Source organism: Sapajus apella, unplaced genomic scaffold, assembly GCF_009761245.1.
Source record: "Sapajus apella isolate SASKATOON/1434 unplaced genomic scaffold, GSC_monkey_1.0 scaffold59, whole genome shotgun sequence".
Taxonomy (NCBI): Eukaryota; Metazoa; Chordata; class Mammalia; order Primates; family Cebidae; genus Sapajus; species Sapajus apella.
This window is the reverse complement of record NW_022436999.1, coordinates 827,141-841,898: the sequence shown is the minus strand read 5'-3', so window position 1 is coordinate 841,898 and position 14,758 is coordinate 827,141. Positions and strand designations below refer to the sequence as shown.

At 41.1% G+C, this 14,758-nt stretch overlaps 1 protein-coding gene across 11 annotated transcripts in view; it reads left to right on the top strand.

Annotated features, from left to right (window-relative positions):
• Window positions 1–14,758, top strand: part of RGS6 (regulator of G protein signaling 6) — a 627,092-nt gene that overhangs the window by 414,220 nt on the left and 198,114 nt on the right. For all 11 annotated transcript variants that reach the window (XR_004259060.1, XM_032245700.1, XM_032245707.1 and 8 more), the window contains exon 3: window positions 9,272–9,371. Coding sequence is in view for 10 of the 11 variants with exons in the window: in XM_032245700.1 (XP_032101591.1) it covers window positions 9,272–9,371 (100 nt within the window). In the remaining variant the exon portion in view is untranslated. The remainder of the gene's footprint in view (window positions 1–9,271; window positions 9,372–14,758) is intronic.

Here is a 14,758-nt window from a genome sequence, read left to right as displayed (position 1 = left end):
GCTACTTGGGCTGCTGAGGTGGGAGAATCACTTGTACTCAGGAGGTGGATGTTGCAGTTAGCTGAGGTCATGCCACTGCACTCCAGCCTGGGCAACAAAGGCTCCATCTCAAAAAAAAAAATCTCCCAGAAATAACCTCTAAGCCACCCATGATCCCAGATAAACCAAAAAAATGCAGCATTGAAAATGCCATGGAGGCAGTGACTTAGTATTCATAGACAGGCATCATCCCTGACATCTTCCCCACATGGGCTGCCACAAGTCCTGGATGATGATTGGTTTGGCCATTAAGCTGTTCAGAAGGGAAGAGGGAGCCACAGAGTTTGGGGAATCCACCCCCTGCCTGCCCAAAAGGAGAAATGCATACTAATCTATTTTGGAAACAATGTGGAATACTGATTAGCCAAAATTTGCTAGTGGATAGGAATCACTGTGCATATTCATTTTCTGTTGCTGCTATAACAAATTACCATATGCTTAATGGTTGAAAACAACATGAATTTATTATCTTATAATTCTGAAGGTCAGAAACCTGGAAAGTTCTCACTGGGCTAAAATCAAGGTGCTAGCAGGACTGTGTTTCTTTCTGGAGGCTCTAAGGGAGAATCTGTTCTCTTGCCTTTTCCAACTCCCAGGAGCTGCCTGCATTCCTTAGCTTGCGGCCCCTTCCTCCATCTTCAAAATCAGCAAAGTCTCATCTATCTGACCCCTTTTCCATCATCACATCTGTCTCTAACCAACTACAGCTGGGAAAGGTCTTCTGCTTTCAAGGACTCATGTGATTCACTGAGCCTACCCTGGATAACCAGGGTCATCTCCCATCTTAAGGTCCTTAAACTTAATCACATCTACAAAGTCCCTTTTGCCATATGAGGTCACATATTCATAGATTCCAGGGATTAGGACATGGATACCTTTTGGGGGAACATTTTTCTGCCTTCTATAGTGTGTATTAAACTTTATTGCTTATGGCATGGCCCCGTTTTCTGCATCTTCTTCCACTCAGCTAAAGCCTTAGGTGAGCTGAGGCCTCCCTGGCAGCTGCCCTGGCCAGCTGGTGCGGTGATCCAGAGAGCCAGCTCTGGTTCATGCCAATAATCTCATTTATCCAACAGTCTCACTTGGCCTTGAACAATTTACCCTTCTCAAATATCAGCATGTTTTTCTTTAAAGGAAGGATGGATCCCAACAAGAAGCGGATGACACCCTCAAATTCAGGTAACTTGAGGAAATTGGAGTGAAGGGATGTTAGATCTTCTGCAGTTGCTAGAATGTTTCATCAGCCAATATCATCAGCCAATATCTATCGTCTTCATCTACATTGTTGGTGGCCATCTGCAGTCAGAGATTCCTCAGTCCGGGGCCTAACCAAAGGACTTGCTCCACTCAAACTGCAAAGCAAACAACAGATTCTTAAACAAGAAAGATGATGCCTTCTAAGGCTTGGCTATTCTAGCCACGCTCAGGGGAAAGACATCTTCCCTAAGATATCAACAAGCCATTTCATCTCAGACTTAGAAAGTCATTCTTGTCTGCTTTTCTCTCCAATTAAATGAAAGAAAATGAAATGTTTTCCATAAAAGTAATTTCTGAAGCACTCCATATGGCAATATTAAAACTGTAAAAGTAAGCCTTTAGGGGACAAAACAAATAATGCTGCCTCATCCATCTGCCCTTGTACTGCTGCCCCTGGTAATGTCAGGCACAGTATGTTGGGGAACCAGCCCCCCACTCAACTGGTACATGGATGCCTTTGGAGCCTTTCCTTGAACATTGCTGCTAAGGTTCATGAAATCTTGAGAGTTTTGTTTATGGAACCCATTCCCAAAGCAAAGTGATCTTAAGTGTAAATACTAAATTTACTGTAAATTGCAGACATCACCACCCCCAAGACCCTTTTAATATATTGAGTCTCACTGAATGCTGGAATCTAAGATAAAGTTCTTTAAAAATATAGCACTCATGTCATTCATTTGTTCATTCATTCATTGATATAGTCATTCATGAAATAGTTACTGAGTACCTATTGTTAGGTACTCTAATGGGAGATAGAAACACACCAATGGGAGATATAAATGCAAATTAGAGCGATTGTTGATGTGGAGAAAACACAGAGGGTTTAATAAGAGCTTATAACAGGATAAGCACTGGGACACCATGGACAGATTTTAAGTAGGGGAGTTAGATTATCAGATTTTCCCTTTTTTTTTTTATTATACTTTAAGTTCTGGTGTACATATGCAGAATGTGCAGGTTTGTTACATAGTTATACACGCGCCATTGTGGTTTGCTGCACCCCTCACCCCATCGTCTACATTAGTCATTTCTCCTAGTGCTATCCCTCCCCTCAGATTTTCCCTCTTAAGAGTATCATACAGGCTGCAGTGTGAGAAACAGATCAGAGAGGCTTCAGGGCCGGCCCAACCATCCTAGACGAGTGTTCTTTAACACGGGGTCTCGTGGCAGACAGCGTTACATGGTTAACCCATTTCCATTCTTCTCTTTCCCTGCTTCCATGTGGTATAGAGGCTGGAAAAGTTAAATACATTCTTCCCCACCTCCTGTGCAGCTCAGTGTAGTCATGTGATCCTGCTCTGGCCTGAGACTTGAGCAGCGATCTGTTGAGGTCTTCTGGGAAGGAATGTGCTCTCCCTGATAAAAGGAATGAGTGCAGCTGTTCCCCCTCCCCACTTCCCCCCTTTCGCAGAGAAGGGATGACTAGAGCTGGGCAGCTCTCAGGCTACCACAAGGGAACGCCCAAGATGGTGGTGTTCGTAGATTCCAACCTCTGCAGCCATGTCAGCACCACCCACATATGAACTGTGTGTTATGTGGAAAACATCAGCCCCCATCTTTGGAAGTTGGATTTATTGTGGTGGTTACTTTCCATTAAAAGCGTTCTAAACAGATACAACAATCCAAACATAGGCTTAGCCGAAAACAAATTAATAGGCATTTTGATCATTGTCATAGTTAGCAGGTGGAATCCCCAAATTCCCCTTGTGCCCCTGAAATCGCAGCCTTTGAACGGGGTGATAAAGGAGGCAGGGAAAGAGGAAGGGCGCCGTGACAGTTTCCTTCCATGGGCCTGCAGTGGCATTCCTTAGTGTTTCACTTCCAGCCTCCTTGGAACCCGTGCTTAGCTCTTCAGCCTCCAACACAGCCTTAACTGTAAGCCTAGATCCCCAAGTCACTCTGAAATGTTTTAGTCCATGAGGAAGAACAGATTCTGTCTTCTACTATTTGCATTACTGTAGAAATGAACACAGTGCCTGGCACTTGGGAGGTGCTCAGTGAATGTCCACTAAGCAAGTACATAACCCAAATACATGCAAAAGTCAGAAATAGCAACACACTGTGTCTTTAAAAATAAAAAAGAGAAATGGCCTGATCTTTTGGAACACATATGGGGCAGAGCCTACACAATGAAGCGTGCACATTTTGGATTAAGAAATATGATTATCATTAGTCAGCTCAGATTTCTGCCTCTGGGCTGATAAGATGGTGTCCGAGGAATCGGTTTCACTCATTTGCAGACACCAAAACAGAAGGGGCCTTTGGTGAAAGGCAGACTCCAAAGTGACGGTCATTAGTAGCTAGAAACAGGCAATTGATTGCAAAGTCAAGATGAAATGCTTCAGTAAAAAAAGGCCTTTATGCTTGAGGCATACTCTCTGCTGCTTTGTCGAAGTCGTGGTGGATTTTTTTAAAAAATCACAATATAGTTTGCTATACTTTAAGTTTTTAAAGTCTCCACTGGGGAAAAATTGAAGGTGCTAAATGAATTAGCTCATTGGATCATTAATTTATAGAAACAAAACTAATATTGCCCTTTGTCATTTCTGTTAGGAGTGTCACGGGTGCAAGCAGAAACAAGGGGCGTGGGCTGATGGAGAAGGAGCAGTGTGAGGCCACTCTGGGTCAGAGCTCTGTCTGGTTTCTGATGCCATCTGCCCAGCGTAGTTTCTGGAAACATCAGAAACCCCCAGTCCTGCCCAACATACTTCCCCCACCTTGCACATCTTAGCTCAGGGACATGTTCTGTGTGAATCCACCTGGTAAGGCAGACAGCGTGGAGAAGAGCCCAGAGACCTGCCTTCCTGTCCTGCCCTTCCCTCACAGACAGAGTTTTATATTGTCAAGTCAGAGAAGTCTCTCCAGTTTGAGAATGAGAAACCTAGTTTAGCAACCAGGCCTATCACTGTAGGGAAGAGAAAAGTGAAGTCCAGAGAGGTGAAGCAACTTGTCCCAGGTCAACACAGCACGTGGGAGAAGCTGAGGCCAGCCGGTGTCCTGGGTTCTTCCCCGACGTTCTTCCTACTGCCTCTCTGTGGCTTCTGTTTGTAAAGAGAAGATTGCTTCTCCTCACTCTTTTCTCACACTCTTGGGGCTATTTCGGTGAATTGTATCCACCTTTATGTATTTCTCATTTAAAAGAAAACCCACTCTATGGCATAATGGTTTCCAGTGCCCTGCTGTTTGGAAGAATGTTTTACCTGCCTGTCAGTGCTGAGCTTTGAGCTCCCTGAAGAAGGATGTTCCCATGGCTTGGCCCATCCAGGCAGAACCAGCTGAGCTGGCCAAGTGGTTTCTCTGCATCATTTGCCTGTCAGATAAGGGCCACCTGCTTATTGATGGGCACAGTGACCCTTAAGTCCAAACAGCCTTCCTAATGACACAGAACTTCATCTTAAAGGATGTCGGGGAATTGATTTTGCTCTTCTTTAGGAACAAAAGGTGTCAGGCATTAGAAGGAACTGAACAGTCAGGAAAACGTAAGTCTCTATACCTTCCCATCACCCCATCCCTGACCCAGAAGCCACGGTCTACCAGTGGAGGATAAATCTAACCAAGCCCGTGGGACAAAGGGGGAGAGCGCTGCACAGCAAGACAGCAGCATTCACTGGGAAGAAATAAATCATGAGATGGTTGAGAATCTGATTATCTGGATCAATTTCTCTGCATCCTCCTCTGCCCTTTTAGGCCTGTGCTAAACTTTCCCTTCGATGCAAATGGTATTAAGTGCCTTGTGTCTGAAAAGGTTGTTGGCAGGCTTTGGGTGAAGACACAAAGATGAATCTTTGTTCCCTTGTCTATAAAATGGGGATATAATAATCTACCTCCTGTGAGAATTCAGTGAGTTTATAAGGTAAAGCTCTTACAGCATCACCTGGCCCAGAGTGGATACTCAACTCATGTTAACTAAGAAAATGAAAATGAAAACCCAACTATAATCTCTGCCTAAACAAAGGCTTTGAATCTAAGGGGGGAGATGAGAGGCTATGTATATATATCTCTGTTCTGTATTTTTAATCAACTACTAAGGCCATAGACAAAGAGTTGCCCCTTTTGTAAGGTAAAATGTATTATACTCATTGTCCAGCAAGGAAGAAATGAATTAAAAATACTAGAGCCAAAAGGTTAAGAATTTGGAGTGTACCAGGTGGTACTGAGACTAAAAGCTTTCTTTGGGTGCTAGGTTCAGCTCAAGACTTAATGGGTCGTGTAGTGTAAGGGGCCAACTCCAGACTCCACTGGTGCTCACCCTGGGATCCACAGCAAACAAAGCAGCAACCTTGGCATATGGCGCTAGGAGAAGTAAGGTTCCTAGGATCAGCCCGTCTCTGGGCCACTCACTGGGTTCACGCCTCTGAACATTACCTTCCAGGAGCTGCCCTCATGGATGAACCTAATAGTCACACTACTCAGAGAAGGGTTGTAAACAAGTTTTTCTAAATGTCTGAGAAATAGAAGATGAACTTTAGATTGGATAAACTGTGCTGTACGTCAGTCAGGAAGATGTGAGTAGGAATCCTGGCTTTGCCACTTGCTAGCTGTTTGACCTTGGATAAATTGCTTGACCTTTCTGAGCCTCAATTTCAGTGTCTTTATTAAATAACTTTTATGACTAAAGAATCAAATATTTAAAATACCTAGGGCAGTATCGATCATAAAATAGATGTTCAAAAAAGATTTGTAATTATTTTTATCAGTTCCTGAGAGCCCACTTGTAATTTTCATTGGATCTGTACTCTTGGGAATTGTCCAGAAACCATGACAAGGAATTTCAGAGAGCATTATTAGCCGATATTGTAGTGGACTGTGCCCAAGAATCAAATACAACAACACCAAAAATTTGTCTGACACAACAAAGGAACAGACTGCCTAAATAGTATATGTAGTCCCTAAGTTTTTAAATAGATGGGTGGGAATAAGTTGAATATCTTCATTCTTAGAAAGGGTGATTGAGAGATACCCCAATTCTACAATTCACTGACTCTGATTGTCAAGTATTTGTTGTGGCTTCAGAATTTTCTGATAAATGCAATTTTTTCAGAGCCTTGTTGTGTCATAATTTTGCTGTAGAGCAAACCACTTAAAACTTCATGATCTACAAAAATAAGCACTTATTTCTTACTCACAAGCCTACAGGCCAGCTGAGTTTGGCTGATCTAGCAATGGGTTCAGTATCATTTGCTCCAGATGTCTTTCATCTTTCTTGGAATAACAACTATCTGAGGCATGTTTTTCTCATGGTAAGAGGGCAAGAGAAGACAGTAACCGCAGCCATGCAGTACACAGCAAGTCTCTGTTCCTATCATGTTCAATAATACCCCAGTAGCCAGGCAAATCACATGGCCAAACCCAAAAGAGAAGAGGTAGAGTCTGCTCACCATGAGGCCAGGGCAAGTATCCAAGTACCTATTAATACCATGGCACAGTCAGAAATTGGGGATCAATCATTCCTTCTTCCACACCTGTGATGTTGCAGACTATTCCTGGAGTGCAGTCTTCTGTCTGTTATTTGAGGGGATTGTCCTTTTTATCTAGCTGTGACCCCTGATGAATGATGTACCTCTTAGTATGTTGTGGGGCCAACATAAGGAGATAGGACCTCTTTAGTAAATGAGCCTTCTAAGATTCAGTTGTGTGGTGAGATAACAAACTGAGTGGAGGAAAAAGAAGTCACAGAGCCAGTCCTTCAAATCCAGCCAACGGCAGCAGAGGTGTAAATCATTACCATCTAAGGTCCACTCAGGGGTCTACCTGAATCGAATTGGATTCCTTCCAATTCTCAATGATTTTCTGGCCATTTTCATAGAAACCATCAATGTAACTGATACTTCTGGTTTCAAATAATATGCTAGATCAAAAACATAAATTACCTTGAAAATGTGACCATTTTTCTAGGAATAGCTCTCCTTGGCTATCGAATAATACTCAAACTGCTCTCAATTGTTGGGTTGAGTTTAGGAGACAAAAGGCCAGCAGTAACTGAGATTATTAACATGAATTAGGATAAAACCCCCTCTTCGGTTTTCATTTAACAGAATTCAGGTCTTCAGAGAATGACTTTTTTTTTTCTAGCATGACACTCATCTACCCTCTGAAAGGCTGGGAGCTAAGGATTCTTTTTCACTTTTGGTACTTCTTAGAGAAACCCAGAAGAATCCAGTGAGAATGGTTTCCATGCTTGGCTGATTTTCTGGGAATCTTACTGGTAGGCAGAATGGCCCAGGGGTTAGATGCTGTTCTGGGATCTATGGCTAGATTCAAACTTGGCTGCACACATGGGTAGCTGTGTGACCCTGCAAAGGTTGCAAAGGTTATTTAAGCTCTGCAATTGTCGCTCATGTTCATCACAGATCTTCAGTTCCCCTTTCCTCCTGGCACCCAGATGATGGAGTCCCTGGCTCCTTTGTGGTTGGGTGGTGCTATGTGATCAGTTCTGGCCAAAGGATTGTGAGCAAGCATGCTTTATGTAACTTCTGGATTATACTGTTTAATACCCATTGAGAAACTCTCCAGAATTCTCTCTTCTGGCACAGTGACCAGCAACATGCAAGGTGACGTAACTCCAATGAGCAGAGTTCCCTTATTGACCTGCACTAGACATGTAGCATGAGATAGAAATAACCTTTGTGCTTAGCCATTGACATTTGGGAGGTTATTTGCTACCATAACTTAATCCACCCTACCCTGATTGATGTGCCTCACTAAATCTTCATTTCTTTATATGAAAAAGTGGAGATAATAGTAGAATCTATGTCACGAAGTAATTATGAGGACTAAACAGGATAATGTGTGTATAATACTTAGAATAGTACCTCATACATAATAAATTTTTAACATATTTTGGCTGTTAGTGATGATGATGATGTCATGCCATGCCCTAACTTTGTCTCTAACAAGTAATTAGGCATATGTCTTCGAGTAAATCACTTAACATCAAGTTGCAATAGTGGTATGTTAGAATAAGTGAGCTGTAAGACTCATTTCTAGCCTTATGAACCTCTATTAAGGACTCATTCAGAGACTCCATCCTGGTGTTTCGAAGATATTTCTATTGGTTAGGAAAATAAAACGTGATAATAGTAAACATTATTTTCTCCCCTTCAGTTGCTCTCCTTTCCCCAAACAAAAAGATCTGTCCTTAATACAGAATTTTTCCTGTACCCTGTTCTGAATATTTCTGATCAGGAAATGACTCTGGCTTGTAAATTATTAGCTAAAAATTGGTTTCCCAATTTAGGCACCTATGCCCTCATCAGTCAATCCTCATTCTCTGTTCTGTTTTCCCCAGTAAGATGTCACAGCCCACTGTGATCTTTTCTCCTGATAGCCTGGTCTTACCAAAAGAAGATCCTGTCCTTGACCACCTTAGTACAGGCTCAAATAGCTATCCACACATCACCACTTATGACCACTGAGAGCTGTTTTCCAGCTTCTTCAGATCAGAGCTTTCCATGTCTTGTTTTTCTCTCATGTGACTCTAGACATATACTTCTCTGATCCCAAAGGTAGCCCTGTCTGCAATTCGCAATAGTGGCATGTTAATCTATGTCAACATATTAGATTGAACCATAAGAAATTACCTTTGTGGAAGGGGTCGGGGTTGAATGTAGAAATTTCATATGTTTCAACCTATATATAAACCCAATTTGGGAAGGAAGGAGACTGTGATCACATACATATTGAATTATATGTTGGATCCCATCAAGAATTTTAATGTATTTCTTCCTCCATAACTCATTGAACTGGAAACTTGTTCCAGGACATGACTTAGGCTCTGTATGTATATTTCAGACCTCCCTATACCCAGCATGTGGTAGATAGCAAATACTGATACTGTATTTATTGAGGGATTAGATGGGAACTTTTTCTGATATGTCATTGACGTCCAAGTTTACACATTTGAGCTGTTTAAAAAGGTACCATTTACGATTACATTATGGGAGAAAATAACACTTCTTTTTTGAACCTCTTTCAGATTGAAGACATCATTACAAAGATGCAAGATGACAAGACAGGGGGTGTACCCATCAGAACAGTCAAGAGCTTTCTCTCCAAAATCCCCAGTGTTGTCACAGGTAACACCTCCTTCCGGGGCTGGTAACAATCAGAACTACCAAAGAGTTATAAGTCTAGATTGTGGCCTGATGGGACGTCTGAATGTTTCTTGACTCAGTCTTAGTTCTTAGTTCTAGGAAGAAGCTACTTGTTGCCTATCATTTAGAATGACTTTACCATGACCAGCCCTTCGAGTGCATGTAGATTGAGGCCTCTGGAAATAAATAAGCCCATTGATAAAGTGGCCCATTAACAACTTTGCCTGTGGGATAAACACAAGCACCGAAATATTAAAGAAATTAAGTTTAAACAGGTTTTTAAGAAAGTGTGTGACAGAGCAAGACTGTGTCTCAAAAAAAAAAAAAAAAACAAAAAACAAAAAAAAAACATGCTAAGGGGATGGGATGGGGAATGAAAGAAGCCTTATTGAACACAGAATGCTAATTATAATAGAGACTCAGTGAAAGATTTTAACAGTGGTATGATATGATGTACTTCAGGTTACTAGTTTTGTTTGCTCAGGTACTTTATAAGATCCTTGAGAACGAAGGACGTACTTTACATTTCGTTAGCACTAGCCACAGCAGTGACACAGTGTGGTTTATAGACGAGGTACTGAATAACTACACTGACTAATCGTGCAGGAGTAAAAGCATATGATGAATCTAAGCTAACTGGACCAAAAAATGATCCAATTAAAACTTGTACCTAAAAAAAAAAGAAAGTGTTATGTTCAAATTCTACAAAATTCTTTTATTTTCCTTTTTTTAACTCACCGTACTTGAAGTCCTGAAAGAGAGGTTTTAAAATATTTTTCATTCCTTGTATTGTGTTTTGTGTGTTCATCTTTCTTTTAAAATGTTGTGTTGTGAAATATATCAAACACATGGGCAGGTCAAGAATAATAAAACACATCACATCTGTCTACCATCCTGCCTTATAAAGAACATATTATCAATATCTTAGAGCCCCCTTGTGCATCTACTGTATTGCATCCACTTCCCTAAACACTGTCTGCTCATATACTAATCAATTCATTGTTTTCTTCATAGTATTACTACCTAGGCATGTATCTTTTGCTATCCAAACAAGTAACCAAATAAATTAAGATAACATTTGAGATAAATCTCTTAATCTGCCTATATGCTTTTCAAAATTCAGTAACCAGAAGGTCATAGTTTTCACTATATACGTTTTAGAATGGCTAAAAATAAAAATATTGATAGTAGCAAGTGCTGGTGAGGATGTGAAGCAACTGGAACTCTCACATATTGCTAATAGGAATGCAAAATTGTGCAGCTACTTTGGGAAATAGTTTGGCATTTTCTTACAAAGTTAAACATATTCTCACCATACAAGCCAGCAGTCCCACTCTTGAGTATTCATCCAAGAGAAATGAAAACTTGTGTTTACCCAAAAACTTGTATGTAAGTGTTTATAGCAACTTGTTTTTGAAGTATACTGAAGAATATAGCAATTTTATTCATAATCTCCAAAGACTGAAAACAACCCAAACATCCTTCAGTGAATGGGGTAAATGGATAAACAAACTGTGGTCTCTCCATACTCAGCAATAAAGCCAGGGAACTGTTGATACCAGCAGCAACCTGGATTAATCTCTAGGTCATTTTTCTGAGTGACAGAAGCCAGTCTCAAAGGTTACATGCTCTGTGCTTTCATGTATACAACATTCTATACATCACAAAACTACAGTGATAGAGGATAGATCAGTGATTTTCATAGACTGGCAGTTGCAGGGCAAGTGTGGCTACAAAAAACAGCAAGAGGGAGTTTTATAAGACGATAGAACATTTCCATGTACTGATTGTGGTGATGGAAACATGACTGTCTCTGCAGGCCAAAATTCATGGAACGGGCTGGGCATGATGGCTCATGCCTGTAATCTCAGCACTTTAGGAGGCTGAGTGGGGTGGATCACCTGAGATCAGGAGATTGAAACCACCCTGGCCAACATGGCAAAACCCCATCTTTACTAAAAAATACAAACATTAGTTGGCTGTGGTGGTATGTGTCCGTAGTCCCACCTACTTGGGAGGCTGAGGCAGGAGAATCACTTGAACCTGGGAGAGGTAGAGGTTGCAGTGAGCCAAAATTGTGCCACTACACTCCAGCCTAGGCTTATAGAGCAAGACTCTGTCTCAACAACAACAACAAAAATTCATGGAACAGGATGTGTGCGCGCGCACACACACACACACACACATACACACACACACACACAGTCAGTATTACTGTATATTAACTTAAAAAATAGACCCAGTTCAAGTACTGATAAGTATCCCAACTCATTATTGAGATTGTCACTGTTTGAACTAAGGTTCTGTCTTACTCAGCTCAGGCTGCTAGAACAAAGCACCTTACACTGGTTGGCTTATAAATAACAGAAATTTATGTCTCACAGTTCTGGAGGCTGGAAGTCCGAGATCGGTTAGCCATCATGAGTTCTAGTAAGAGCCCATTCCAGGTTGTAGACTGCTGACTTTTGTAGTATCCTCATTTTGTGGAGAGAGCTAGAAAGCTCTCTGGCCTCTCAGTATAAGGTAATAATTCCATTCATGAGGGATGCTCCTTCATAAATCCCCCAAAGACCTCCTTATGCCATTGGGGATTAGATTTCAACATATAAATTTGGAGGAGACACATTCAGTCCAAAATAGATCCCAAATAGATTTGGGTAATGAAGGATACTTGTATTGTTAGTGTTTTCTAATTAAAAAGTTTATGTAAATGGAATTTTACTATATATATTATACATATATAATATATTATGTATGTAATTTTACTATATCATTTTCACATGGCTAGATTTTGTTCAATAAGATTGTTTAAGATTTTTGTATCTATTTCATGGGCCACATTGGTCTGTTGTTTTTCTTACCATAGTTGCTGGTTTGGGTATCAAATTTATGCTAGCCTCATAAATGAGCCATGAAATATCTCCCTTTTGTTGATATCCTGCCTTTCTTTGAAAACTAATTATCCCTTTAATCCAGGTTTTAGGTATGTAATTTCAATTATTTTTTATTTCTAAAATTTCCTCTGGTTCTTTTTACAATATGCTCAGTAGTTCATTTTTTATTTATTCGTTTAGATATTTATTGAATATTAACTATTCTCAAAGCATTGTTAAGGACTTGAGATTCAGAAGTAAATGAAACAGATAAAAAGTTCTACCCTTGTGGAATTTATATTCTGGTAGAGGAAGAAATAAGTAAGGAAAACTTGCAGAATTTTAGGTAGCGATAAAGGCCAAGGAGAAAAAATAAAATACACAAAAAGGATGGGAAGTTTTGAATGTTGCAATCTTGGAATAGGTATTCAAGGAAGAGCTCCTTGAGAAGATGACATTTGAGTAAAGATGGAAAGGAGATGAGGGATTGAATCATATGGATATTGAGGGAAATAACATTCCAGACAGCCAGAGCTCAGTGCCCAAGTCGGGAGACTTCCTGGAGCATTGAGGATCTGTGAGGAGGAGCCAGGGCAGCTAAAATAGAGACAAGAAAATAAGGAGAGCCGGGATGACGCCACATGAGAATGGTGAGCTAGATCACTTAGCCTCTTACCACTGCAGGATTTTGAACATGGCCTGACATGCTCTGACTTACCTTTCAATGAGGTCACTCTATTGTATTCAGAATTCCCTGGGGGATTGAGAATTTTTGGTGCCAGATAGGAGGCTATTATTAAAATGGTGACTCAGACTAGGTGATATGGTTTGGCTCTGTGTCCCCACCCAAATCTCATCTTAAATTATAATCTCCATATGTCAAGGGAGGGACCTGGTGGTAGATGATTAGATCATGGGAGTGGTTCCCCCATGCTGTTCTCATGATAGCAAGTGAGTTCACACAAGATCTGATGGTTTAAAAGTGTGGCATTTCCCCTTGCTCTCTCTCTCTCTCCTGCTGTCATGTAAGACATGCCTTGTTTCCCCTCTACCTTCTGCCAGGATTGTAAGTTTCCTGAGGCCTCCCAGCCATCTGAAACTGTGAGTCAATAAATCCTCTTTCCTTTATAAATTAGCCAGTCTTGAAGTATTCTTCATAGCAGTGTGAAAATGGCCTAATACACTAAGCTATTAGCACTGGAGATGTGTGAAGTAGTCAGATTCTGATTCAAGTCTGAAGGTAGATGATATGGTTTGGCTGTGTCCTCACCGAAATCTCATCTTGAGTTATATAACAGTCCCCATAATTCCCACATATCATGGAAGGGATGGTTACCTCTATGCTGTTCTCATGATAGTGAGTGAGTTCAAACGAGATCTGATGGTTTCATAAGGGGCTTTCCCCCATCTTTGCTCTGCGTTTCTCCTTGCTGCTTTTATGTGAAGAAGGATATATTTGCTTCCCCTTCTGCCATGGATTTTAAGTTTCCTGAGGCCTCCCCAGTCATGTTGGACTATAAGTCAATTAAACCTGTGTCCTTTATAAATCACCCAGTCTTGGGTATGTCTTTATTAGCAACACGAGAATGGATTAATACAGTAAATTGGTACAAGAGAGTGGGGCATGGATGTAAAGGTACTTGAAAATGTGGAAGCTGTCGGGCATGGTGGCTCATGCCTGTAATCTCAGCACTTTGGGAGGCCATGGCAGATGGATCATTTGAGGTCAGGAGTTCAAGTCCAGCCTGGCCAACACAGTGAAACCCCATCTCTACTAAAAATACAAAAATTAGCCAATGGTAATGGCACACAGCTGTAATCTCAGCTACTTGGGAGGCTGAGGCAGGAGAATCACTTGAGCCTGGGTGGCAGAAGTTGCGGTGAGCTGAGATTGCACCAGTTCACTCCAGTCTGTGAGACCCTGTCTCAAAAAAAAAAATATGGAAGCGTCTTTGGACTGGGTGACAGGCAGAGGTTAGAACAGTTTGAAGGGCTCAGAAAAATACAAGAAAATGTGGGAAAGTTTGGAACTTCCTAGAGACTTGTTGAATGGCTTTGACCAAAGTACTGATAATTATATGGACAATGAAGTCCAGGCTGAGGCGGTCTCAGATGGAGATGAGATGAGGAATTTGTTAGGAACTGGATCAAAGGTGACTCTCATTATGCTGTAGCAAAGAGTCTGGTAGCATTTTCCCCCTGCCCTAGAGATTTGTGGAACTTTCAACTTAAGAGAGATGATTTAGGGTATCTGTCAAAGAATGTCTAAGTGGAAAGTGTTCAAGAGGTGATACTTGACACCTGTGGACACAAGAGAGAAAACAGTTTGGAAAATTTGCAGACTGATGAACCAGTAGGAAAGAAAAAAACATTTTCTAAGGAGAAATTCAAGCTGGCTGCAGAAATTTGCATAAGTAAGGAGGAGCCAAATGTTAATTGCCAAGACAGTGGGGAAAATGTCTCTAGGGCATGTCACAGACCTTCAAGGCAGCCCCT